The sequence below is a fragment of the Sciurus carolinensis genome, chromosome 10, assembly GCF_902686445.1.
Source record: "Sciurus carolinensis chromosome 10, mSciCar1.2, whole genome shotgun sequence".
NCBI lineage: Eukaryota > Metazoa > Chordata > Mammalia > Rodentia > Sciuridae > Sciurus > Sciurus carolinensis.
The window spans coordinates 104,353,103-104,380,973 of NC_062222.1; the positions used below are offsets into that span (position 1 = coordinate 104,353,103).

General features: G+C 32.6%; 1 protein-coding gene across 2 annotated transcripts in view; it reads left to right on the top strand.

Moving 5' to 3' along the window:
• The first annotated feature begins 1,883 nt into the window (after window positions 1-1,883).
• Window positions 1,884-27,871, top strand: part of Gnpda2 (glucosamine-6-phosphate deaminase 2) — a 44,394-nt gene continuing 18,406 nt past the window's right edge. Inside the window, exons 1-7 of one of the 2 annotated variants that reach the window (XM_047566240.1) lie at window positions 1,884-2,009; window positions 4,893-5,054; window positions 9,067-9,168; window positions 10,091-10,273; window positions 15,845-16,029; window positions 20,149-20,323; window positions 25,250-27,031. In XM_047566240.1, the coding sequence (XP_047422196.1) occupies window positions 4,931-5,054; window positions 9,067-9,168; window positions 10,091-10,273; window positions 15,845-16,029; window positions 20,149-20,323; window positions 25,250-25,311 (831 nt within the window). In that variant the 5' untranslated portion in view covers window positions 1,884-2,009; window positions 4,893-4,930 and the 3' untranslated portion in view covers window positions 25,312-27,031. Of the gene's footprint in view, window positions 2,010-4,892; window positions 5,055-9,066; window positions 9,169-10,090; window positions 10,274-15,844; window positions 16,030-20,148; window positions 20,324-25,249; window positions 27,032-27,871 lie in introns of those variants that run through there. The other variant, XM_047566239.1, reaches the window with a different exon arrangement.

Sequence of the window (27,871 nt, forward strand, 5' to 3'; positions counted from 1 at the left end):
GAATCACAGCCTGTTAAAGCTTTTCTAGCAAACTCTTCAACCTAAACCTTGGTTCAGGGAATATTTCTGCTAAGCTTTCCATTCCTTGGGATTTTATCTGGAGGACAAGACATGGGTCTTTTCTATGAATAAGTTATCTCCAAACATAAAGACCTGTCTTGAATGAAGTCTCTTGACAGACTACTTTGCATTATTTGGCTTTACCGGGTGATGAGGTGGTGATGGTTTATATCTGTATTCCCATCATTCTTTTAGTGCACCAATGGCAGGACCTATGAATCTGTTTTACTCCTGTTTGGTGTCTGGCACAATATTCATTCAATATTTACTGAGTAAATATTTACCAATATTTACTTAAGTATTGAATGGACAATGATGAATCAGCTTACATGTCTCTGCCCTTGTCCAAAACAAACTTACTGTGTACTATTAAATATTTTGCTTATGACTTCAGTAACTTCCTGGAACAAATAGCATAGCAGATAGGGTGCAAGAGTTGAGGAACACAAGCTAAAGAAAAGAGTAGATGGGACATGATAAGAGCATGATCAAGAAGAAATTAACTAGTCGGTACTTACCACATGGGTCAAATTTATTTTTTCTACCATCTAAAACACTTAAAGAAGTAAAACAATTAAGAAAGATAAGATTTCAAAAATGTCCTTCTATATATAAATAATATTCCCTGCTTTTTTATTTTTCTTGTGGGAACTCAAACAGGGCCTGGTTATAATGTTATGCAAGAGCTCTATGACTGAGCTACATCTCTAGCCCTTTTAAATATTTTTCTATTTGAGATAAAGTCTTACTAAGTTGTCCAGGCTGGGCTATAACTTGTGATCCTCCTATCTCAACTTTGGCGGAGCTGGTATTACGTGTGTGTTACCGTGCTGCGCCTTAGTTCTTTTATTACTTGAAGGTCTTTCTGACCAACATAGATGCAAAATAAATATTTGTTAGATGACAAATGATAACACTGGAAAGATGTTAAAATTTGCTTTGGTAAGCGAACTCAAAGTTATAGTGGTAAGAAATCTTGTCTTGTATCAGTATATGAGAAACTTTGCCATTTGAAGTCATTTCAAAGGGAATGGAATATTCCACTCTTTGCTTAAGGACATAAGCAAAGGTGGGTATGTGAACCAGAGGAACAGACTGAATTCAGAACTGAAGATCAGAAGTTAGGGGAATAATATTCACATTTATCTTAATTTTATAGTTTTCATTGGATTTTGAGTGTCTGTCATTCACGCTAGCGGTCAGTGTATTGTTCCTAACAGAACGCTAAATGGTTTTTAATGAGCACGTTAAGGACAAGATTTTTGTCCTTTTGAGTAACTGTTGTTTATTTAACAATAGCTTTCTCCTCCTCTACAAAGATCAGTGATATTCATGCAAAGTAGATTTCTGCTTCCCTCTGTTCAAGAATCATTCAGCACAAGTCATATACCATTGTAATCTCATCCATTTCCTGTTTTTAAGACACTCCTGGGTTTCCCATGGTGTATGGTTTGCCATTCTGGAAACTTAATTTTGATGAGCTTTTATGACACAAAGGGCTTGGTGTCTTAGTGTCATTATGTGCAATGGCTCGGAATAAAGAGATGAATTCATACTATCATTATTTAAAAAAAAAAAAAAAAAAACCCTAATGTATAAGCATTACCGTCCTGCATGGGAAATATCATAAATATTATAAATTTAAGGAATCTAATGCAGTTCAATTTCTGAGAGATAAGAGAAAGAAAAGAAAAGAAACCAGGGTCAAGAGGATAACCCAGGAACCCAAGACCGCCAGGTAGGCGGTGGTTAGTTCGCCCTAAACTGTTCCTACCAGAAGCGCTAGAGGTAGTGCGCATGCGCAGTACGCCGAGCTCCCTGCACTGGGTCTCATCTGCATCCGGGTCTTCGGGCTTCGCCCTCCTGGTTGCCGGCTGGGGTCGCTCGAGGGTTGTTCAAGGCTGCTGTTTCCCGCTGTTCCAACGTCAGAAGAACCAGAGAGTCCGCTGGTGAGTTGGGGGATCGGCTCAAGGAGGGGACTCGGGCGGGGCCGTGACTGGTGGTTCCCCTGTGGAGCTTTGTGCCTAGACAGATCCGGGGCGGGTTGGGGGTCCCTGGAGGCGCGAGGTGGACCTGTGGGTCCCAGGCCTAGACCCTTTAGAACCTGGCTGGTCGTCCACTCCGGAATTGGGACACCGGGAGAGGCTTCCCTGTCCCCTCCTCTCTCGCGCCTTTCTCCTGACTCCTCTCTCCACATCGTTAGAAATCTGACAGCCATCCTTGTTTGCATTCGCGGTAGTTTGCGGAGTGACTGAGCCCAGCAGCCACGCAGTGGAGGTGGGCTGCTGACCCCGCCGTCCCGGAGGAGCCACAGGCTTCTCTGCTGCCTCTGGACGCTCTTGAGGATCCGGCGCCCGCCGGTAGGGCCAGGCCGCCAGTGCTTCTTTCTGGTCTGAGCTTCAGAAACCTTTTCAGATCAGGTACATGTTGCTGAAGAGAGATGCCTAGAGCAGAGATTCTGAATCTAGATTCTTGTCCTGGCCCTTCCACTAACTAGCAGTGTATCCTAAGTCTTATAGAAGTTCCCATCCATCTCTCTCAAGTTCACAGGTTTGTGTTCAATTGCCAGTTCCCTAAGTGATGCACATCTGAAATGAATCAGCACCTGCTGGAAGGGCTTAGTGCTGTTCTGGTTTTTTTAATGCCATCTGGTCACGATGCTAGAGAAGTCCATGGAGCCACAGCAGTTTGGATCTCTGAAGACTGGCAAAAACCGAAAAGGGGACATCTTAAAATTTTGAAGACCTTCTTTCCTCTGGGTTAGGACTTTTGGAAGTGAAGTCTATGTCCTCTGCAGAGTTATAAGTAGACAAACAAGCCAGGTGTAGTGGACCATACCTGTAAGCCCAGCAACCAGGGAGCCTGAAGCAGGAGAATTTCAAGTTCAATACCAACCTGAGCAACTTAGACCCATCTCATAATTAAAAAAACAACAAAAAAAGAGGGACTAGTGACGCAGTTCAGTGGTAAAATGCCTCTGGGTTCAAACCCCCAGTACCAAAAAAAAAAAAAGGAAACAAACCAAAACTTGCCTGTACCTTGGTCAGAGAGACTTGCCTGAATCTTTTTGCAGTGAAATGTTTGATGTTCTTTTCCATATTTAACCAAATTGTAAGAATCAGTTGTGATATTTCTACAGTTTTCTTGGACTCCATTTCACATTTGTTGAAACACTGTCCAGAAAAAGAAGCCTGAGAATTTGTATTTTTAACAAACATCTAAAGTGATTCTCAACCAATATGGCATATTTGGAGCGTGGGTCTTTGAATCAGATACACTTTTTATCTCCATCACTGTCTAAAACTTAATAGCGTTAATAACTTCAGCAGTAAATTTCTTAGAGTTGCAGTTTTCTTCATCTCAAAAGTAAGGATAACAATTTCAGCCTCAGAAATTATTAAGTTGTTTCTATGCCTTTTGTGTGTATTGAACCAAGCATAGTGCTTAGTATATAGTAGGTCTTCATAAGTCGGTTAAGCTAAGAAAAGACATAGTATGCCCAAGACCTAGAAGAAACTTGAAAAGATCTAATGTCCTTCCTACTCCTTACAGTTTATTATTAATAATCAACTTGCAGAATATTCTTATTAGAAGTAAATATGTATCTTTGATGGTCATATCAGCCAGCAACTCTTTTTCCTTATTTGGTGTGACTCTGAAATTATTTTTGATATTAGGTTATTAATAAAAAAAGGATGAATCCATTTGTTTGGCTGAATTTGACAACATAAATGTTATTTAATCTCTTGTTATGCCAGAATTCTAGATTATGGTGATCATAATTTTAATTTTTACATCAGAATTCTAAATCATATTCTTAAGTACATCACTTAGATTCCATGTAGTCATTGAAATAAGATCTTTTACTGTCATTAATTTAAAACATTTGACTTCATACTCTGAAAAGTATGTGGGTACAGAACTCAGAAATGCTGAAGCTATGCCATGAAAGAACTGGTGTTAATGACCGACCCACTTCAGTATAAAACTAAGACTTAAAATCTGAGAATTATTGTTTTAGAATACAGTGTATATGTTAAAAATGTTGACTATATAAAAATCACATTTCTACATAAATCATGAGATGTAAATTAGTGTTAAGACTGCTAAAATCCACATTTTTCATGGTAGATCAGTCCACAACTCATTTCAATATTCACATAATAATGTTTCTTTATTCTTTTAGAACCTTAAATTGTTTTTTTGTGAAGCAGTTCTCTAATATTATCTTATTCTTAAAAATTATTTCTTTGCATTAGATATCTGGAATGATGTATAGCTAGTGATGAGAATTATTTCTGAGTAAGATTTAAACATTGTTTAACAGAAAGGAGATTTGGTTATTATATTATTCCTAGGCAGAAATTTGAGTTTTAGTAAATAACCTGAAATTTGCTTAGTAATCATCATTACCACTAACTTGTAATCAACAAATGCTACTGCTTTGTTTCTCTTTAGGATTGTTTTATATTGCTTTAGTAGGAGGGTATGTTATACCTGTATACAGTGTAGTGTGGTGGATTTTATATTAAGAATGCCTTAATTTGAATTCTGGCTTTGTTACAACCTGTGTGACTTCAAATTGTGGGCATTTTATTTATACTTTCCAATATTGTTGTAATGATTAATATGTTTATTTAAATGATGTGACCAACTGTCTAAAACATACAATCTGCTCAAAAGAGCATGGCTATTATTACTGTTTTAAAAGTATAGATTATATTTTGTGTATGTTCTTCTTAATGATTCCCTTTTTAAAATCATCAGTATATTACACTTCTATTTGAGTGTCTGTAAAATACTTAAAGTGCTTTACAATGGATTTTTCTCAGGTTGGAACTTCTTGTGTTGGAAACTGTGTGTCACTATAATGAGGCTTGTAATTCTTGATAATTATGACTTGGCTAGTGAATGGGCAGCCAAATACATCTGTAATCGCATCATTCAGTTCAAACCTGGACAGGACAGATACTTTACACTGGGCTTACCAACAGGTAATAAACCACTTTTTTAAAATTTTAGATACCCTGGTTATCCAAGATTGTGAAATTGTATGGTTTCTTTTAATAAAATATTTTTTCTATTCATTTCTTGCATAACACTGTTTGAACCTGATAGCTTATTGTAAAGCCAGAAATTTATATTTAGTCTGGTGTCTACATGTTATTACTATTTTTTTTAATTGTTTCACCTACTATTCTGAAATGCAGTAGGAAATTTCCTAACAAATTATGATCATAATTTTTTGCACGTGTTTCTATAAGTTATTTATTTTTAGGGGCATTATTTTCACTATTAATATAATTTCTTAGTACCTTAGCTTTCTTTTTAATCATAGGAGGTACCTAAGTATGTATTGCTGCTTCTTATTTTTATCTCACTTGTCATCATCTCTTACTTATTAGCCTTTTACTGTTTATTTTCCTTCAACTATAGAATATTAACGATTGAAAAACTAGAAGACTATTTCTTTATCACAGAATAAACATTACATATTTTATTGAATTCGGTTTTCTTTAGTGTTGTCTTTAAAAATGACCAGGAAGTGTGCCATTTGATCTTATGGCACTTGATTTGATGTTTTTAACCTTTGACTTTGCCAAGGGTGTTAAACCTAGAGTCAGAACCACTTCTTGGTGATTTTACAGCATTTATTTTATATTCCTAAACCTTGGTTTCCTTACCTGTAAGAAAGATAGGAATAATAATAACCTAAAATGCTACTTGGAGGCTTAACTAAGATAGTATGTGCACAAGTCCCCTGTATACTGAAAACTCTGTAAATTTAAGGTTCTCATAATGGAGTTTTGTTTTTGTTTTTGTTTTTTGGGAGTTACCGTGGATTGAATTCAGGGTCACTCGACCACTGAGCCATATCTCCAGTCCTGTTTTGTATTTTATTTAGAGATAAGGTATCACTGAGTTTCTTAGCTCCTTGCTTTTGCTGAGACTGTCTTTGAACTCGCAATCCTCCTGCTTCAGCCTCCAGAGCCACTGGGATTATAGGTGTGCACCACCTCACCCCGCTCTCAAAATGTTTAATAATCCTCCCGCTGTACATTCCATCTACATAAACGCTAGTCACAGATGTTTTCTGCATTGGTGATTTGCATAACTGATATTTCTCAAGTTGATTTTGTTTGTTATTTTGCCTTTTCCTTTTTAGTATGGGGCAGTAGATGTTGGTGAGAATGGCAGAGAGGGATTTTTCTCAGTTATGCACACCAGTACTGTACACTCATAGCAGCACCCTCAGTTCTGTTATGTGGGGTGGTCACTGAATGTGGCTTCACAGTATCAGTTTGTATACTGTTATCCTGGGTTACTCTTAAGCCTATCTGTATCCATCACATTATTTTAATTATCATGAAGAAAGAAATACTAATATGAGTTTGGGGACAGAAAGGCTTCAGAGTTTTAAATGCCAGGAGTGCCAAACATGTTTTTATGTATATAGATCTACAACTTTAGCTTTAATTTTGGTAGTATAGATGCTAAGTAATACCCCTACAAGGGGAGTATCTCTGGAAAACTCTTATTGACATTTTCCACTGTTCACCTTCATTGATCAACGACATGATGATTATATTCCCCTCCCCTACTGCTTTTAAAATTTGAACATAAATATATGTGATTGTAGGTGACATGCTATATAATAATTATCCTCCTACTCAGCACACTTGCTGGGGAATAGCTCTTCAGTATGTATTTACTGAAGTGACATTAATGAGCTTGACATTTAAAGGTCTGTGTGCTGAGAACTTGACCTGCCTCCCAATCTTATTCCCACCATTCCCATACACTGAATTGATTGAGTGAATTGAACTGCTTGTAGTTCAAAGAATCAGCCTAAACTTGCTGGCTGCTTTGCTTCATTTTCACTCATGTTGCTAGCATGATATATATGGGAACCCATGAGTTTTGAAACTAGATAGATCTAGATCTGAATCTCTGGTTTCACAGCCATTTAATATTTGACAAATTCTTCTTTTTTTACCAGTTCTTTCATATTCGTAATGAAAAAGATAGTGTCAATTTCCCAAAGTTGTAAGATTTACATGAGGTGGTGTATAAAAACACAAAATGCTGTCTTTGGACCTCCTCCCCTATCTCTGGTCTGTTTTCATTCACAACTGTGCTGTGCCCTTTGTCAGAATTGCAGACTTTTTTCAAGACTTCATTGAAATGCCATTTTTTTTTTGTTTAATAATTCCTCTAACCAGCAATACTATAATCTTTTTTGACTAGACTTCTTTTAAATTATTTATGATTTTCCTTGTGTCATGGTTATTTGGGACTTATTATCCCTATATCATCAGTCCTTCTCAGATAGAAAAAGTCCTGGCAATCATTGTTTGATCTGAATTATAGTGAGGACTTGCTAAATGTTACTAAATATTAGTAAATGACTATTGCAAAGAAAATGTTAAAATTTCTTTAACCACTTTCTTCTGTACCATGTCCTTCATTTGTTTCTTTATCTGTATGATTAAAAGGTAGAAAATGAATGTATTTTTTGTCATCACCATGGTGACAACTTCTCACTTTTTTATTCATATATTCTAATTCTCTTAACAATGAAAAAAACAAGATTCATTTATGCTTCTGGAAAGGAAAAAGAGAAGCATATTTATCTATCTTTTAGATTTCATGTCAGCGAACTGTAGTTCTTTGAGACTTATAAAATTTAACCACATAATTTTCATTATTAATTGCAGTTTAAAATAACATTTCAGCTTTCAGAAATTATTTTTCTGTTTTCTGAACCTACGTGGTGTTTATTATTTATAGTAATTTCTGTAACCATCATCTCAAATAAGAGGCAGTTTTTTACACCTAAATTTACTCTTTTACTCTTTTTATTTGATTTTTTCTTTTTTTTTTTTTTTTGTCCAGAGACAATTTCTAACAAACTTCTACATGCTACCTAGGCATGTATTTTGTGTGCAAGCTTTTAATTTTCTTTTTGATGATGATTATACTAGGAATCAATACTCCAATCAGAATTGGGAAGGTCAGATTACTTGATAACAATCTAGCTTTCTACTTTGGAGTGCCAATGAAAAAAACAGAGCAAATTTAGAAAACAATGAAAGGAGGCCATTTCCAAGTGGCTAAATCTGTTTCTTTATTGTGTCGTATTATGAATCACCAACAAATAAATCTCTTACCAGGTATCAGTTAATTTTATAAAACATGGAAAAGAATCACATTATAAAAAACTAAAATCAAGTACTCACTGCCAAGATCCCATTTCCTAGAAGTTCTCTCTATTTTAAATACTTAACACTTCTCTTTCTCATTTACACATTTTAGTTGATATGTGCAGAAGATAACATGAACTGAGAAACAGGAGCTCTAGTTAAAAAGCTGTAGGGCTGGGCTGGGGATATAGTTCAGTTGGTAGAGCGCTTACCTCACCAGCACAAGGCCCTGGGTTCAATCCCCAGCACCACAAAAACAAAACAAACAAACAAACAAAAAAACAAAGTCATAGGGCTACAATTCCTCACTCTATCAGTTTCAAAATTCAAAGTAGGGACAATACTTAAATTTAGCACTATTTCTCTTTAGATTTCATTAAATGATCAACACTTACCCTATTTATGTATCAGTTTATACTAGAACTTGTTTGTTTTTTTTTTTTCAAAAAATGGGATGTTTAGTTTTTTTAATTCAAATATGCTCTTTAAAAGATTTTAGTCTTAAAATTTGTAGTAGCAATTTTAAATACCAAACAACTCAGCAATAATTTTCCCAACTTTAATTTTTTATAGAAAAATCTCCAGCTTTATTTAACAAATTCTGCTTTATTAAAATTTTAAGATAGCTTGTAAAGAAGCTAATGTAAATTGAATATGTATTTAGAGTAATAATTGCCTAATAAATTAGAAATACAGAATATTATTAAGACAAGAATAGTTGAAATAAGCATATAGAAATGTTTTTTTTTTTTTTAAGATGGATTCTCAAGTTATGTTAGCAAATGGAATCTTTCTATTTTAGGGAGTACACCTTTAGGATGTTATAAAAAACTAATAGAATATCACAAGAGTGGAGACCTTTCTTTTAAATATGTGAAGACTTTTAACATGGATGAATATGTAGGTAAGTTATATTTGAATTACATATTACATTTTTAATAAAATGAATATATTTTTAGAAAATTAATACATTTGAATTTATGCTCTGAATATAATAGGAATATATTGCTTCATGATGAGATTGGGAATTCACATAAAATTTTGTATTTTTATATAGAGAGCACAGTATAATAGAAAGAATACAGGAGGAGAATCAGAAAAATCTGCATTCATATCCTAAGCTCTGCCGCTTACCAGTCATGAAACTTTGAGCCTATCCATTCACAATTCTCATTATCTTTCTCTCTTTTTTTCCCCTGAAGGCACAGTTAAAACTAGTGTGTGGGGATAAATTAGTGTATGTAAAAGTAATTATTAAAATATATTTTTTAGATTAAAGCCCATATGTAGCTGTGAAGCTTTTATAATATATTGAGTGTTATCTTGCTTAACTGGGAATATTTCTGATTCATAGAAATTGTATTAAAATATAAATATGGGAATATACTTTTAGTGAAAGCATAAGTGATGCCCCCCAAACGATTATGATTCAATACACTTTGCATAGATATGGGAGAAATAGAGAAGTAGCATGGCCAACATTTCAATTGAACAGTTAATTTAACATATAAATTAGCTTCACTGCTTAAATTTCATGTGTTCAAGAAATGTGTAATGATTAAGTGCACATGGCCTGGGCTGTCTGTATTTGTATTCCATTCCCTCTGAGCTACTTGGGAAAAGTTCTCAGTGTTTTACTTGCTCATCTATAAAATGAGAATAATATTTCATGGACATATTATAAGTTATTTGTGTTACTACATACCTGTGATGTGTTATAATGCAAGCATGTATTCCACATTAAAAATACTTTTAAATTAAATACAGTTTGGAAAAGTTACCTTTACTTCAGGAAATAGTTACTTTTGTTTATTAAATTCATTTAGGACTTCCAAGAAATCATCCTGAAAGCTACCATTCATATATGTGGAATAACTTTTTTAAGCATATTGATATAGATCCTAACAATGCTCATATCCTTGATGGAAATGCTGCAGATTTACAAGCAGAATGTGATGCATTTGAAAAGAAAATAAAAGAAGCTGGAGGAATAGATCTTTTTGTTGGAGGTATGCAAGCAGATTTTGTCACTAATTATTTGTTTGCTAATATTTGAATTACGTATTTTAAACTTAAAAAATTATCTTAACTTTTTGCATAATACCCAGAAATAAACTGACTTCCATTTTTTTTATTTTTGTCAAAACTAATCTTAAAATTCTAATAGTTAATATTAAAGAATTGCTTAAATTATATCTTGAGAGATAGGTCCCAATTTCTGTTAGTTTTCTAATTACCTCTTTAAAGCTGACAGTTTACCACATCATAAAGAATGAGTGACCTGTTTACTTTCCTAAATGATAACTTTATCTTTTTAATATTTAATATTCCAATATAGCCTATTTATCAAATTAGAGTTGAATCTAAAAGTTTGCATGAGAAATGAGTAGATTGTAGCAAATCACTTAAATTGCTTCATGTCACTTGGAAAAATCAGTTTAGAATGATGTAAGATTTTTTATTTAACATCAACCTTTAGATAGTATGAATTAAATTATATTATTATTTTAATAAGTTACAGTGTATGAATGTTCAACTGACCAGATTCCACTTGTGATTTATGTATATATATGTATATTTATATTTGTATGTGTGTGTATATGTGTATGCATAATATACTAAAAATAGGAGTTTCTTAATTTGTAATAACATGCTTTTCTGTTATCAGTACAAAGCATCTGAGACATCTAGCTAGTTGCCATCTGGGGTATAATATCAACTAAGCTAAAACCAAAATTATTTTTCATCAATTTTTTTTAGTATTCAACTAAAAACACTAATGCCTTAAATTAACATTAAATTACCTGTGTCTATTTTATAATTTACTTATTAGAAAAGCACTCATAATTACATGAATTAGAAATACATTAATTTAAGGTTGGAATGACTGAGTATATTTGATGTAGTTGGTTGCTCTTGGGCAAAATTGGGTTTTTGCAGTGAAACATAAATTTAATCACATTTTGGCCACTTGCTCTCTGCATGTCCCTGGTAAGTTTATTGAAGTTCACTATATCTGTAAACAAGAAAATACCAATTTTTCCAAAATCTGTGAAAATTAATCACATTACAACATGTTTAAAATACCTAAAAACTGTGCTTACTCTATAGGTATTTCTTCAGTTTTGGTCTACTCTCTAATCGATCACTGGTGACATGTCTCTTGGTTAATTAATTCCCTGAGGAAGTTTTTCCTGAATTAGTAAGAGGTTACTTAAAATTTTCTTTGAGGAAAATTTTATCCCTGTAGCAGAGCCAGTACCATTTATTTTCTTGTGTAGATGGAATGGCTATTTATATGAGCAAGAATCCAAGTTAAACTATTTTGATTTTCAAAATAGAAAGTTATATATGTTTTAAATAAAATGTACTAACATTACTTAAGTAAACCTAAGGAGTGCTTACACATTCCAGTTTTGCATATGTGGATCATTTTGACATAAGTTACCATTTACACCTGAGACAATAAATGTTTGAGAATGTTTAGGGAATATACTAACCACCCATTCTTTAGATTATCTGAAGTCCATACCAAAATGAAGTAGGATCACTAACCTAAACTCTTCATCTTATTTTTGTTGAGCATTGTTTTCACTCATTTCTTTGGGCCAAAGAAAGCAGATTAGTTGTTAGAGGTTAATTTTTAAACATGGCTGTTGGAAAAAATGTCTTCATTTGTGGAATTTTGTTTCCCTGTTAATTTATTGATCATATTTAAGAATCCAATACCAGGAAAGTTTCCTGGGAGAAAGATGTGATTAGGTCTCCCTATTTTGTTCTTTGTCTGCTTTCCAGTAAGCATTCATAGCTTAGTGTAATTTTAAAGGTCAGAGCTTGATTATCCCAGATTTTGGTAGAACACTTTTCATTCCCTACAACTGTAAGTCTTTTCTCATGTCTTTTTAGCTAAATGGGTAGGTTTCCTTACTATAAGTCACCTCAGTTTTCCTTTCACAGTAGATTGAGTGTAAATTATAATTATTTATAGTTATCACTGACTCTTGCTACTTTAAAAAAAAAGTTTTTTAACCAGTTTTTCTTAAGCTTCCTACAGTCTCCCCAACACCAAAATTAAAAAAAAAAAAAGAAAGAAAGAGAAAGAGAAACAAAGACAAACTTTTTCAGAGAATTCCCTTATCTTTTCTATTAACATCCTCACTATAGTCTGATGATCCCAGGTCTAACATTGTATATATACCATCTAAAGTATATAATCACTCTGCATGAAGAGAGAAGGGTTAGCTTACTACATTTTCTTCTTCTATTTGGGAAAACCTATGTATTGGATATGTATTCATGAAAGAATCTCATTTGATTCTTTTCATTTGTTGATCTAGGTTTGTTATCATTGGATTTTTTCAAGATGAAGCTTGGTATTAGGGTCTTACCACTTACCCTTCTTTTGTTACAGGGTTTGATTAATAAAAACACTAAGAACTGTGCCAAATGGGATCAAAATATCAACTTTATTAAAGGTAAAGTTGGACTAGAGATTGCAGGTTGGCTTGAAGCCAGAATGGGGTTTCTCTTCCTCCCCTTTGAATTGGAAACAGAAATAGGAGAGCTGAAGAATATTAATCTGCAGTTGCTCATTCCAGGGAATTAGAGCAGGAATTTTCTTCTCTTGGTAGAAAAAAGAAAGGAGGAAGTACATCCTCTTAAAAGTTCTCATTCTTCCTCTACTGGCAAAAGTGTTCAAAGAGAGGGTAAGGTCTAATATGAATTCTTAATGTACCCAAGTAAGAAGGTACACAAACATGGCATTTTATAAATAAAATACATTAATGTAAAAAATATCTTAAAGTACATTTTTAAGTGAAAGCAATAGGAAAAACTTCAACTTTTTTGGTTACATGTGTGAATTCTTTAGTTGCCAGTAGTATGAACAGACAAATGGGACCAGAAGTTAATTCGTTGGAATGATTCTGCGGGGACTCAAAACTAAAGGAAGAGTTGAAACAACTGAATCTTTGGAAAAATAAGAGCCAGAGAACCTAAGATCTCAAAAGTAGGAACTCATCAGCCTTTTCTCTGTAGTGCTATAGTCCTGTGCCTCAGTTCTAGCTGTCTTTTTGTATTCTAGGTCAAGATTTCTATATGGAGAGCAGTTATAGATTTGTTGTTCATCTTGGGGCAAGTGCTTATATCTAGACTATAATCTCTACCTAAAAGGGACATAGGGAATTATAATTGAGCCTTTGTAGTGAGGGGAGTAGAACAATAGGTGGGAGAAACTATTGAGTCTACCAAAAAATAACAATCATCCATTTATTTATTAAGCCATTATCTACTTAGTACCTCCTGTGTGTAACATGTTGTTCTGAGGAACTTTACATTCGACCCACAGAACTATAATAACATGCTAGGCACAGTGGTTCATGCCATAATCCCAGCGACTAGGGAGGCTAAGACAAGAGTATCTAGAGTTCAAAGCCAGTCTCAGCAGAAGCAAGGTGCTAAGCAACTCCAGTGAGACCCTGTCTAAATAAAATACGAAATAGGACTGGGATGTGGCTTAGTGGTCAAGTGCCCCTGAGTTCAATCCCTAGTACCCCCACCCCCACCCCCCAAAAAAGAACTATAATAACCTAAGAAGGACATGTAAGCCACACAATGGGTTTTTGAGCTGTTTCCTATAGATGCTGATATCTCAATTTAAACCTAAAGACCAAATAGCAATTAGCCAAATTATTTATATAATATATATAATCAGGGACCTCAGGTTTGAGTTACTCATGTCCAGCTTAGCTGCACACTTCTGTATGGCCCAAATCACCAGTGAGAGCCCCAATGTTGATCTTGGTACACTTAACCATTTTTTCTGGAGCTTTTATTTTCCTAGTTCCATCATTTCCTAGTTCATCTTTTAAATGGAAATATAAATATGAACATAAATATTTGTGTATATCTATACCTAAGAGAAAAACCATTTTTTACAAATTGAGAAATGTATAATTATAATTAAAAGTTACAAGCAAATATTGACTTAGTAGTTGAAGTAATATGCATATTAATCCCATGTAGTTCCTCACATTAAAAATGTATGTCTCGGGCTGGGGAGATGGCTCAGCTGGTAGAGTGCTTGCCTCGAAAGCACAAGGCCCTGAGTTCGATCCCCAGTACCACCAAAAAAAAAAAAAATGTATGTCTCCATACTAAAAATTTCTATATTTTTGTGCTTTGGTGATCTGTATTTGCTTGGGTAGATTATTTATTTTTTCTTCATCCTTCAAAACTAGGTTATTCTCTGTCATATTTTAACTTGATTTGATCCAGGAAATTCTTTTAGATTTGTGTGCTAAGTATCTGTGATGTATACTTATCTTACCATTCAAGTAAATATGTAGCATACAAGTGTAAAAGATATTTTAATGACTTAGAGAACTTGCAGTTGTAGTTTTTGATTGATGTTGCCATAAATCTGACAAACTACTAGAATATGCATATAAAACTATTTATTTTATTGATTCTTTGTGAAAAGAACTGACTCCCATTTTCTTCAAATAAGGAATACCATGTTCTCATTTATATTTTAGAGGCAATCCGAAAGTCATAGAGCTGCCTGGAGGCCTCCTCAAAGCAGTGCTTTTCAAATGTTAGTTGTCACACGTTATTAGATCATGAAACCCATATAGCTGGTCACATTCTTTGTATTTGGTTAATGAAATGGAATGAAATGGAAAATGGCTTGTATGGCTCCCACTAAGGCTGGGAATAGTATCATGTGATTTTGTTCTAATTATATTTTAGACAGTTGTGTGTGTGCGTGTGTGTGTGTGTGTGTGATGTGTGTATGTGTACATAATAGTGTTAAATGTTATTTCTTGCCATAGGTAAAAAGTATTTGAAAAAAATTACTGCCCTAATAGATTTTTTTTATGCTTATATATTTTGGTGTGATTACAATGCAGAATAAGAGATATTTTGGTTGCATTCTATTTGCAACAAAAATGTTATCTTGTCCAATGTATACATTTTATAATTGAGGAACTATACTGCAGAGAGTCTACTAGTTTATTCCCCATCTGGACTAGAACCAACAAATTAAAGTGTGAGTATAAAGACCACTGAGTTAGGAATCAGAAGACTTGAATTTGAATCTGTCGTGGCATTTACTAAATTGTGATCTTGAACCAAGTCTCTTAATTTACCTGGAACATCAAAGATTCCTGTTACCTTAACAAAAAGTGGAGGAGGTGGGAAGTAGGTATGCCTAATCTTGCCATCTCATAATATTGTTAAGTATGTGTTATGGTAATGCACATGAAAGTACTGTTATGAACTGTTATATTAAGGCAGAACTTAATTTTACTGCTATTATTAGAATCATACCAGATCAATGTTGTGCTTATACAAAAGATGGAAATATTTTGTTGAATGAAATGCAGAAACACATTTTAATGCAATATTAAAAATTAAGCTATAACTTAACACAAGGTAAGTGTGTGTGTTTATGATTATCTCTTTGCTCATGAAACCATGTTAAACTTTGAGACAACTTATTCACTATATGGGAAAAACCTTATTTTTTTTTTTTTTTTTTTTTTGGTATGTGTGTGTGTCTCTCTCTCTCTTGAAAGGAATTGGTCCAGATGGTCATATTGCTTTCAATGAACCAGGATCCAGTTTAGTTTCAAGGACAAGATTAAAGACTCTAGCAATGGACACCATTTTGGCAAATGCTAAATATTTTGATGGAGATTTATCAAAAGTGCCAACTATGGCTCTCACTGTTGGTGTGGGGACAGTAATGGACGCTAGAGAAGTAAGAATTATATGCTCTTTGGTATTTTTTTTGATGTTTATATATTTTGGAGTAATTATTATTCAGATTGATATTTGATCACAGTCTGTTTTTAATAAAATTGTTTTTAGTGTTCAGCAACTTTTGTCAGTCTCACAGATATGTTTAGAAATCAACTAACTTTATCTTTTGGAGCTATAAAGAAGAGTTAGCAGCATCTTTTTTTGAGGTGCTGCTTCACTTGATTATTCCTGCTTCATAGTTGGAGGTCCTAAAATCTTATCAACCACATGGTTTGTTTTTAATTGAAATTGTCTTGTAAAAGGACTACCGGGACAGATGCAGTAGTAGCACACTATATAATTTGGAGCCCTCGGGATGATTTAGTGTATACAGGGAGGATAGCCCAGTTGGTTTCTGGTTGAAAAGGAACCCATCTAGCACTAGATCTGTTCTAAATTTAGTGTATTTAACAATGCGCATGCTCTGAAAAGTAGACCCTAATTTTTAAGTTTTTACATTTATTTGTTATTACTTTCCTTGAGAATAACAGAAAATATTTTAGTCAGTTTATGATTATTAGTGGTTAAATTATGTGGAAGTCCAGAAATCAGTTATTTTCTGGTAGCAAGATGATATAGACTCAAAGTGTACAAATTATATGAATAAGTAATTATATTTAGAGTTGAACATACAAGTAGAACTATTATTGAAATATGTGGGAATTTCTCATCATCTAAGGTGAAAAACACCTTTTAATCAAGGAAATTTATAGTAAATATGTTAGAAAAAATATTTTAACAACAATTTTATTTCTAAAAAATGAAACAAAGTCATTTCTAATATTTAACAAGATGTAAGTTTTAATGCAATTCTTATGTCAATTTTTAGAATGAACAGAGAATATTTAAATAACTGGGTTTTTTTCCCCTCCTTTTGGTTAAGTTTTCCAACAAAATTATAATGCCATTCACCTGTTTTTCTAACTATAAGGAAAATATTATGGTAAAACTATTCCAGGGCTACATCGTTTTGCCAAGGATCTGTCTTAGTTTATTAATTTTTTTCATAACATTCTTTTGAAGCAAGTATTATATTTATTGATTTTTTTCTATCTGTAGTTGTAATGGTTTTAATTTTTCATATTCTCTTTTGATAATGATTTTAACTATGATATGAACTGTTCTTTGGTGTTATTTTCTTTAGGAGCACATGTGCTTAGCTATTATTAAGTGGAACGATTTAAGTAGAGAACTAAGTTCAAGCAGTGAGTTCATTGATACATATCTTCACTTGTGGCAGCTCAGATAATGAGGATCTTCTGTACACACCTTGGAAGTTATTTCAGGTTTTGTCAAGACTTTGGAAGTGTCAACTAGATAAGGAAACTCAAAGGCCAATAACCCTCAGTTTTCAGACTCTTTCTTTGCTTTGGTGTCTTCATATTGACACTATGTCTGCAATGCTCTTTTCCACTCCTTGCATGACTAACACTGCACCATTTAATTTTCATGTTCCTTTCTCTCTTTACCGTCATCCTTATAAACAAAATCATTTTCTTTTATTCTTTCGTAACACTCTGACATTTTCCTTTAGGTAGCGTTTAATTTGTAATTATTTTGCTTTGTTTACTGATTTAATATCTATTTCTTCACCAATTTATACTCTCCATAAATTTTGAGTCTTGTATATGTACTACATAATACTGTCTGTCATATAATAAGTATTAAGCAACTGCTGGTAATAGTTTGAATGAAATACTTATATTCACAATCCCTTTTGGACAAAATTGGTCCTATTCAGTACAGCTTGTTTATCTACCTGAACCACTAGAAATAATTTTTGTTGATTTTAGGCTATTTTCCAAAAGCCAATTTGCCCAGGAGGGATTAAAATTTTTTTACTAAGTTATATTTAAAAATAATGCCATGTATTATGAAGGTGATTTCCAAAAACATACACTTAAAAGTGCTTTTAACTGTTGTAGCAGCTTTAGAATTATTTTGTTAATTGTAATTATTTGCATAGTTTTTCTTATAATGAATTAAGGGAAAGCTAATAAAACTTAAAATCAGCTTTTCACTGCCTGACTAAAAGTCACACAGATCATCTGTGACTTCATAATTGCTGAAAACAACATCTTCTCTGCAAGTCCCATGATAAATCATGCCTGTGTCGAGTCTTTACCCAACCTGTTCATTATATGGCTGCCTGGATAAGTTTTTAAAAAACATTGTTCAGTTTATTTATCTGTGTAATTATGAGTCTCTAATTCCCTTATTATTCCATCGCAAGATCAAATCTAGCCTCTTTGTTTAGCAAAAAAGTCTTTGACTTTAACCAGTGTCCAACTGTTTACTTTTTTTCCCTGTGCCCCATCCTTACCAAACTTTTAGCTTTTTATTGACCATCTCTTAAATGTCTGAAAGGCCCCCTTATTTAGAGATTGTCTGTTTATCCTTAAACTTGGTTTTCTAGAGGAGCTACTCTAATGCTTTCCCCAACTCCCCCAGATAGTGTTTACTTCATGTCATCATTGTACTTTATTACTTTTTATGTATTGTACATATTGTATTTTCTACATTGAGTACAATAGTTTCTATATTTCATCTTCTGGCATCATTGCCATCTTCAGACTGTATGGGGGTAAGAACTTAGAAATTAAGACCTGAAAATCCTATATTTTCTACTTCCTGTTTCTCCTTAGGTAAATCTTTAATCCTTAATTTCCTCACATATTAAAACTTACATTTGATTTAAATACCTACCAGGAATGGACACAGTGGGTTAAAAATACAGTTTTCGTAACATATAAATATCTACTTGTTTATGGAATGATTGCTTAAATGTGAACTATCACCCATACACATCAGCTTATCTCATAACCTTTTAAAATAGTGTTATTGCAATACATTTATTATTTAAGTAGCATGAGGCTGTATCATTGCAACATCTGCCTGGTCATTGATTCTCAAATATCAGTTCATGTGTAAGAACTGCCTGTGTTTTTTCCCAGTAACCTATATTATTATGGAGTTCCTTCCACAGTACATACATTAGTCTTAAAATAACGCATTAGCTATTAATGTCCAGCAAGAAAACTAATTTATAGATTTATAAATTAATGTTTTATCTTATTATATCAAACTTAGTTAATTATTTTAAAAGTAAATGCTTTTAGAAGATGAATGTTTTAAAAGATGAATATTTTAAGAGATTGCTTTATAGCTACATTAAATTTTTTGTTGAGCTTGCGTCCCTATACATAAAAAACAAGATATATCAATAAAAGCATTAGTCATAACTTAATATGTTCATGGACTTGGACTTAATCAAGATATAGCTTCACAGTGAAAATCAACTAATGAATTGTGATAAAAAAAAGAAATGTCATAGTATCCTGATCCATTAATGTTTAATTTCCTTCTATTTTAGATCTACTTATATAATATGCCTGCATACATATACAAAATGTCTATGGTGTTATAAATATTTTAGAACTGCAATTACCTAATGTTTATTTTTTTTAATTACAAGGCAAATTTTGCCTACCTAAAGATTCATAACATTACATATACTTGTGTGTATATTCTGGGTTGTAAAATGAGATTGACTTGCTCCTAAAAAATGATAAGGGGAAGATTCATTTTGACATGCATACACTTAACAGTTGCATGTGTTCTTTGAATTACTTCACAAGCACTTAGGGATTTAGGACCAGAACTTGTATCTTTTTTATTTTTTACTTGTAATTTGTCATAAGTGCCAAGAAGTCAATTTCCGTGTTTAAGTGGATCCCTAATTCTCTTTAAATTCAGTTGTTTGAAACAACTTTGAATAATCATGTGTGTTCAATGATATGATCTTTAAATAACTCTTTAAATATCTGTTGTTTTAGAGTCATATTGCTTTTCTGACATAGTATCTGAACTAGAACAATTTCGTGTATCATTCCAAATTATGTAAATTTTTTGAAGACCCATAATTCTCCTTTTGCAGGGCATACTCTTTTTCTTATTCTCCCAGGTCTCTTTCACCCTTCAGTATTCATCATGTTAATAAACTTGTATGCACTTACATGTCAGAGTTGTCTACTTTAATTGAACTATTAATTAACAAGGTATATTCATGACTTTTTAGGTGATGATCCTCATAACAGGTGCACACAAGGCATTTGCCCTGTACAAAGCAATAGAAGAAGGAGTCAATCACATGTGGACTGTTTCAGCTTTCCAGCAGCATCCCCGAACTATTTTTGTATGTGATGAAGATGCTACTTTAGAATTAAGAGTTAAAACTGTGAAATACTTTAAAGGTGAGCATTGAATATCAAAAGCAGAGTGTGAAATGTTCTGTTGTAGATGACAGAATTTAATATGACTCTGGGTTTAAATTCTGCACTGTGACCTGTTGAAAACTGGAATTGTGCTGATACAGTGGCTAGTTATTTGAATGGATAAAAATTCTCACCTCAGATAATAGTGGCTTTCAGAGTAGATTCTTTGTGTGTGTGTGTGTGTGTGTGTGTGTGTGTGTGTGAAGAAAATCTCTTTACTTGTATTTTCAGTAAACCCATTTCTTGAAATCCAAAATTTCATAAAATATTTTACTGTTATATTGAATTTACCATATTAAATAACCCCATAGGAAGTCCATTTTTGTCTTTTCTGGTTTTGTTTTTATGTTTACAAGTCCCATCTTAACCTCTACCTAGAACCTAATTCGTGGTTAAGTTGGGTCTCCCACTAATTTAATCTTAAGAATTTCAAACTAATATATTCCTGTAGATTAAAGTTATAATGGCACTAAATTTGAAACAGTATGGAATTAACACTGCAAATAAGGAGTTTGATTGTCCAAAGTTCTATGTGCTTTTGCTTTTTTCTGTAGTCTAGTTCAGTAATTCTCAAATCTTATCGTATATAAAAAACTGCATATACTTGACATAATGGGTGGTTTAGGAGATTTTCAAGTGACTTTTGACTATGCTAAGTGTAGAGTCCATTCCCTGATTAAGTGAACTCCATTACCAGGTATGGTGGCACACATCTGTAATCCCCAGTAACTCAGGAGGCTGAGACAGGAGGATCTTGAGTTTAAATCCAGCCTCAGCAATTTGGCAAGGCCCTAAGCAACTCAGTGAGACCCTGTCTCTAAAACCATATTAAAAAGGGCTGGGGATGTGGCTTAGTGTTAAGCACCCCTGGGCTCAATCCTGGTACCAAAAAAGAGTGAACTCCATATATAAACCTAAACACAAACAAACTATATAAATGATATTTCTTTATAAAGTACCTATATTTATATAACTGATATTGAAAATCAATTGGTATTAAATTTGTCAGTGATTCAGTGTATAGTACTTGTGCTACTTCTGTTACATGAATAAATATACATTTTTAATTGTTTATGTACTCTGTTTAACAGGTATTAAAAAATGTATGGAATAAATCAAGCCTGTATTTCATGAATATCATTGCTTAAGACAAGGTGTTAAGAAAGTTGTCATATTTTATTGCTTCTAAGACACATTCTTTTCTGAAATTAGAATGTGTTTTAAAATCGGTGTCATGTCATAGTATACCTGATAGCATTTTGTTTTAGTGGTACATAAAATAATTATGTCTTACAGTATACAGAATCTCATATTCAGAAATATAATACTCATAATCTTAAAAATTGTAATTTGATTTAAAGGAAATCAGTAATTTGCAATTAATATACATGTTTAAATATGGCAAAACTATTGAGATTGGAATACAGATGATTGAAATTTACAAAACACTGGAAATCTCGTTTTTAAAACAAATTTTGAAAACACTGTGTGTATAGTTTTGCATTTTCATTTATGTTTTGTGAGCATTTTCCTATTTTACAAAATAACTCTTTAAAAAGCATTTTAATGAATAGTTAAGTAGATACATTATGATTTACTTAAACATTTCCTTAATATGTAATACTTTATCTTTTATATCTTTTGTCATTTAAATTACTAGTTTTTACCAAACCACAAATATATCCAATTAAACAAGAGCAACAACAAAAAATGTTGGCTTCTTTGTAATTTTGCAGATAGAAACAGAGAGCATCTCAGTGATAAACTATGAGTAGACAGAGCTCTTGAATGGAATTTTATCTGTACATCTCCAAATAGTCCTCCAGATTTCATCACATGTATTAGATTCTTCAAAGTTAATATAAGCAGTCCTCATGAAAATTTTCACAAATGCATGTTTCAGGGTATTTAATATGTCCATTTTCTAGTACCAGTAATCCCCAGATAGACCCTGTCTGTACCAGTCTGATTTCATTACAACTTGATTTTTATCAGACTATTTTTACCTTTTGGTGAATACTTAAATAAAATATTTAATAATAGTCAGTACTTATATGACCAGGCATTATTCTAAATTCATTATATTTATTGATATACTTAATTCTGATGGCAATGCTATAAAGTGAGTTTTCATATACTCCCATTTTCAAATGAATTAATAGGCTTAACAGACAGATAATAAATCACTTACCTGAAGTCATATAGCTTCTAGGTGGGTAGAGCTAGGTATCTAAAATCAGACTTAGCTAGAGTCTGGGATTTTGTCCACTGTGTTATACTACCTCCCAGAAGGGGAATAAACTCTGAATATAGTATCATCCAAATCAAAAGCACATTTGTTTGTTTTTTCCCATACCATAATCATTGCATCCAATAAAAATGTAAGCAGGGGTTAGAGAATTTAAACTAGAGGAGAAGTACTTGTTAAGTGTGTTTAGTCCTTTTAGTTATAGAAATTCTAAGTTCTTCTGAAACATGTTGAAGTATAGACTATTCATGAGAGGATAGCTGCATTGCCTGAAGAGTACCTTGTACTTTCTACTTTAGAGCTGTATGTATTAACTGAAGAGGTTTTAGAATATCAGTGTCTGTCAGAAAAGTAGAATTGAGATCCTACTCTTGGCTGTATATAAGCCTTTCTTTATATTTAAGTATTTTGATTTAGAGTACTTGAATATTCATGAATGTGGCACATATTTTAAATGTAGTTTTATGTATTTGGCACATCCTAATTGAGTTACCATTATATCACATCCAAAAACTGGAGGATACTATTCTGGGTGTTTCTGCAAATTTCATTTACAACACTAGCCTTTCTTCTGTCCTCACTAAAAACTGCCAACAGGAATCTTAGTAAAGCTCTCAATTATTTAGTTCCTGAGAAAGATCTAGGTTAGCTAAATTCAAAACAGTAATAATTATTACTAAGTGGAAGCTTATTTCATATGTACCTTTTGAAAGATACAAATTAATCACTTAAAAGTTTAATGCTTGGGTGTTTTGTTCATTATAAGCTTTTTGACTTTGCTTTTTAATTAGAACTTCTTTGTCTTTGAGTTAGTGTATTTTCAGAACATTATTCGTGGTGGTGAACTGTTTTTTTTTTTTCCTGTTACTTCCTTTTTAGGCCCCACCCCCATAGCCTCATAGAAGTAAAAGTTATTCCGTAAATACATTGATATTTAGAAACTATGACATATATCATTTCTTCTGGTAACATGTTAGGAAGTCTGGTGCATTTTTATCGATAATTTTTTTATCAAGAAATTATTTTTTCTGTTTATGACTTAAGTACCAATTATTCATTTATATGAATTTTTATGTAGAAATTTCTCAGTTTTTACCTGATGCCATAGTAAATTATTGATTAGCTAGAAAGCAATTAATAGAATTTTTAAAATAACTTCTCATTTGGAAACAGTCTTAGGTATAAAAGTTATTTCCAGTGTGTAGTTAAAAAAACAAAAACTTTATAAAGGAGTTGGGTTTTTAATGTTTATCTTGATGTTTTAGGTTGTATTTTAAACCTGTAATGTATTCTACCCATGATAAAAGTTGTTTGCAAATAATAGAAAAATTATACTCCACAAAATGATCCTTTAGAAATGATTCATCTTCTAAATTACATGACCGAAATTACCCTTTGTTGTCCCTCTTTCACTGGACCTTTGAAGTGCTCATTAATCCTTGCAGGAGGCTGTTGGAAAGTTAACTTTCTTTTACTTTCTGTAGCACTAGAAAAATGGAATGCTTCCCCCTTTGAAGACTTCTCTGAGGGTTTTTATACCCAAATTCATCTCAGATTCCTTGCTTATACCCTAGAAGTGGGTCTCCCTCACTGTTTGGATTTTAGGGTGCTTTGTTCAGCCTCCCTGACAAGGAATATCTACTTACTAACACTTATCCTATCTCTCCAAACCAAGAATTCCATACTCTTTGGTAACCTCCAAACCTTTTTTTTTTCTTTTTGGTGCTGGGGATTGAACCCACAGCCTCAGGCATGTGAGACAAGCACTCTACCAACTGAGTTATATCCCCAGCCCCGACTCTGTAGTAACCAAGTCACAAGTGCCTTTCCCTAGCTTGTGTTCACAATGATCTAGAAAATTTAACTGATTTTTCTAACTTCCAAGGTATAAAATATTCAGTTCACTGATTCTGTTAAAGACAATCTTCTTAGAACTATTTCTTTACAAAGAAATATAGTACTAATACCTTAAGACATTAATAACTAAAAGATGCTATTTCCCAAGAAGCTTTACTACCTAAGAACATTTCACAAGTATATATGCCACTTACAAAATGAAATTTAAACTCTGCTTAAATTTAGTATCTAAATTTCTGTATAACTTAGTGTTTAATACAGGCATCTTCTGTATTGGTTTAGGAAACTTTCCTCAATCTGTAATGGTTAATATGTAATCAACTCTTTTCATAAATACATAATTTTAAAGAATAAAAAACAATTTACCAGTTCAGTGCCTATGGTAATATGTTGGAGGACTAAAGCTATCCTAGTGTAGTAGTTCTAAGCCCCCTTCTGGAGTCTAGTAGAGGAACTACCAGAGGATCAAAGTCAACATAAATTTTTAAACAAAATTAGAATGTATTAATAAGCAAGTCATATTCAAATCTGGCATCCTGACATAGTAATGCTCCGAAGAACTGCTCCTACTTCTGTTTACTTCCAAAGTACCTGTATACATTCTATATTTACATTGTTCCATTAATAATTATAAATTATTATTTGCCAGGTAGTTTAACATTTTGAAACATTTTGTACTTTTTCAATAAATGACTTTTGTATCAAATGGAAACAAAGATACTTATTATATCTTTTGCTTTCTAAAGTAAATGAGATTTCAGAATTAAAACAAAACTAGAATTGTGCTTTTTTTCTTTAAGGTTTAATGCATGTGCACAATAAACTTGTGGATCCACTACACAGTATGAAAGAAGGAAATTGAAGGAGATTGGAGCAGATTCTGCTTGAAAGAAAATACTTTTTTATTAAATGAATTATCAGCTATGCAATACGATAAAATGGGAAATTTTGAAGATTGTAATTTTAAAAATCTAATATGTGTTAAACATTCCATATTTAGAATGTGTCTCTTTTACACTAGGGCTTAGGAAAAGTAATCTCTTAAAATTGGTTGGCTATTTTATTATACAGTACAGAAGTTATGTAGCCACCTATAAAAGCATAGAAATGAAATGTCTGCCTGTTTAATTTTAGAATGACTGTTTTTAAAAAGATTCTGAACATCAGGAACCATTTGTGACATGACTCTAGTGAAATGGGTTTTTATTTAATTACGAGAAGACACTCCAAGTCTTTCAGGTGTCAACTATCATTGCAAACCTTTACTTTTGGAATGCTCTCTTATTTTCTGTTCATTGTACACATGCTTTTCTGCATGTGGTTGCCTTGGTCATTTTCCTGAAGTAGTAGCCTCTGGACATTAAAAGTCCTGCTATATATTGTTGGCAAAGAACACTTGAAGAGACGCCAGTGCCTAAAAGTTTAGTTTACAACCTTTTGGAAAGTGTATTAATTGCATGCTTTTTGCTTACCTTCTTATACAGCACTTTTTTATAAATATGCTTATTTTTATTTAATGACTTGGGTTCATGCCCTTAATAAAATATCTTGCAAATTATGAGTTTTATACCTAGCTACATACTTTAGGAAATTCTTTTGAAGACTATTTTCTGATTATTGTTAAAATTCACAAATGATTAGCTTTATTCCTTATTAAAAATGCCTAAAATAATATGAAGTATATATAAAAGGAATTGCTGTAAACTATTTTAGATTGACATAATTTTGCATAATTAATTGCAAATTAAATATATTTTCTATCTTCAAATAAAACTTATAATAAATAATTTATCTAAATTTTCTTTCCAGAAGTGAAATAAAGAATACATGCATTTGGAAAATTCCAGCACCTAATAGTATATTTCTTTTGGTTTGTTGCCATCATGCAATTAGGAGATTTAAGTTAAAAGATAGTACCTCTACTTATAGTTTCTCAGTCTTCCATTGGAAGTTAAAAACAAAATGCTCCCTGTCCTATCCATATCTCACATTTTATAAGCCCATGTTATGGAAGCCTTATTTATGCTTGTTTCTATGATTGAAATGTAATTACACTCTTAAAATATTTAGCAAATAAATTTAAAATGAAACAAAAATAAATGTTAGTATAAAATAATGCTGCCTTATTTTAGTTCCAGATGATGTTTTAATAGCTTAATAAATGCTTTTTAACTAGCCAGTGAATTAGTAGTATCTTGCACTAATAGTTCTGGTGATAAGAATTGTTTACTGCAAAGTACCCTAACTACTTTAGGTCATATACCATAAAGAAAAAGCCAAAGATGTCTGTTTTTGTGTACTATTCACAGGTTTTTCTATGCTTTAAAGGTCTAAAATAATTATTTTTTCATTACAACCACTGTTAGACTAGTTTAGATATGCGTCCTCAAACTGTTCAGCAAATTGCTCTCTGGCCACTGTAATTCCCTAACTCAAGAAGGTGTGATTTTGTTAAGTAAAGAATTTAAAAGCCTTTGTGTACAATGAATCAAAATGCATTCTGCTATCATGTATAACTAAATATAACAATAAAAAATAATTTAAAAGCCTATTTGAATACATTTCACAAGAAAAAGTTGTCCTTTGAAGAAACCACTATCTGAATCCCAGCTTTGTCAAAAAGTGACTATGAGCAATAAATGTCAGCCTCTTCCTCTTTATTGTTACATAGGACAATATACATATTGTCAGCCACTATACTGAGTTCTGTATATGTACACAGTATACAGAATACGTATACAAAACTCAGTACAGTGGCTGACACATGCCTAATTTGAAAAATGGTGCAATTATTAATACTCCTATTATTGTAGAAATCTTATTTATATAAGGTCCTCTGGAAAGTGACCACAGAAGTCAAGTTTATGAGAAAAAATCAGGGAAATACTTCTTTGTACTATTACAAGTATAACTGTTTAAAGAGTCACTGACTACAAAATAAAATTTGACCAGATAAAAGAAGCACACATATTAAATAGTAGACACACAGTAACATATTATGTGCCAGGTACAACTTGTGACTTATTTTGCAATAATGGAAGAACAGAACGTTGTTTTAGAAACCATATTATTTTCCTCATTTTGTGTGTACTGCCACAAAAACCCATTGTCACGGAGTTTTGCATTTTACCTGCATTTTCAAAAACGCATTGTCATGGAGTTTCACATTTTACCCGCATTTTCATTGCAGCTAGAAGGGAAGTATATGTGCAGATTGATTATGATGACCACAGGGCACTTAAACTCTATCCATAATTTAAGTCCCACTCTCTTAATGTATAATTATCTCATAATGTAACACTTAGTGAAAAATTCATTGATACTCTTATTCTGAAAAGACATTTTCCTCACTCAAGTAGAAGACAAAAACCAATAGCTTAATCATTTTATTTGCTGTGATACATTCAGCATGCTGCCAATGA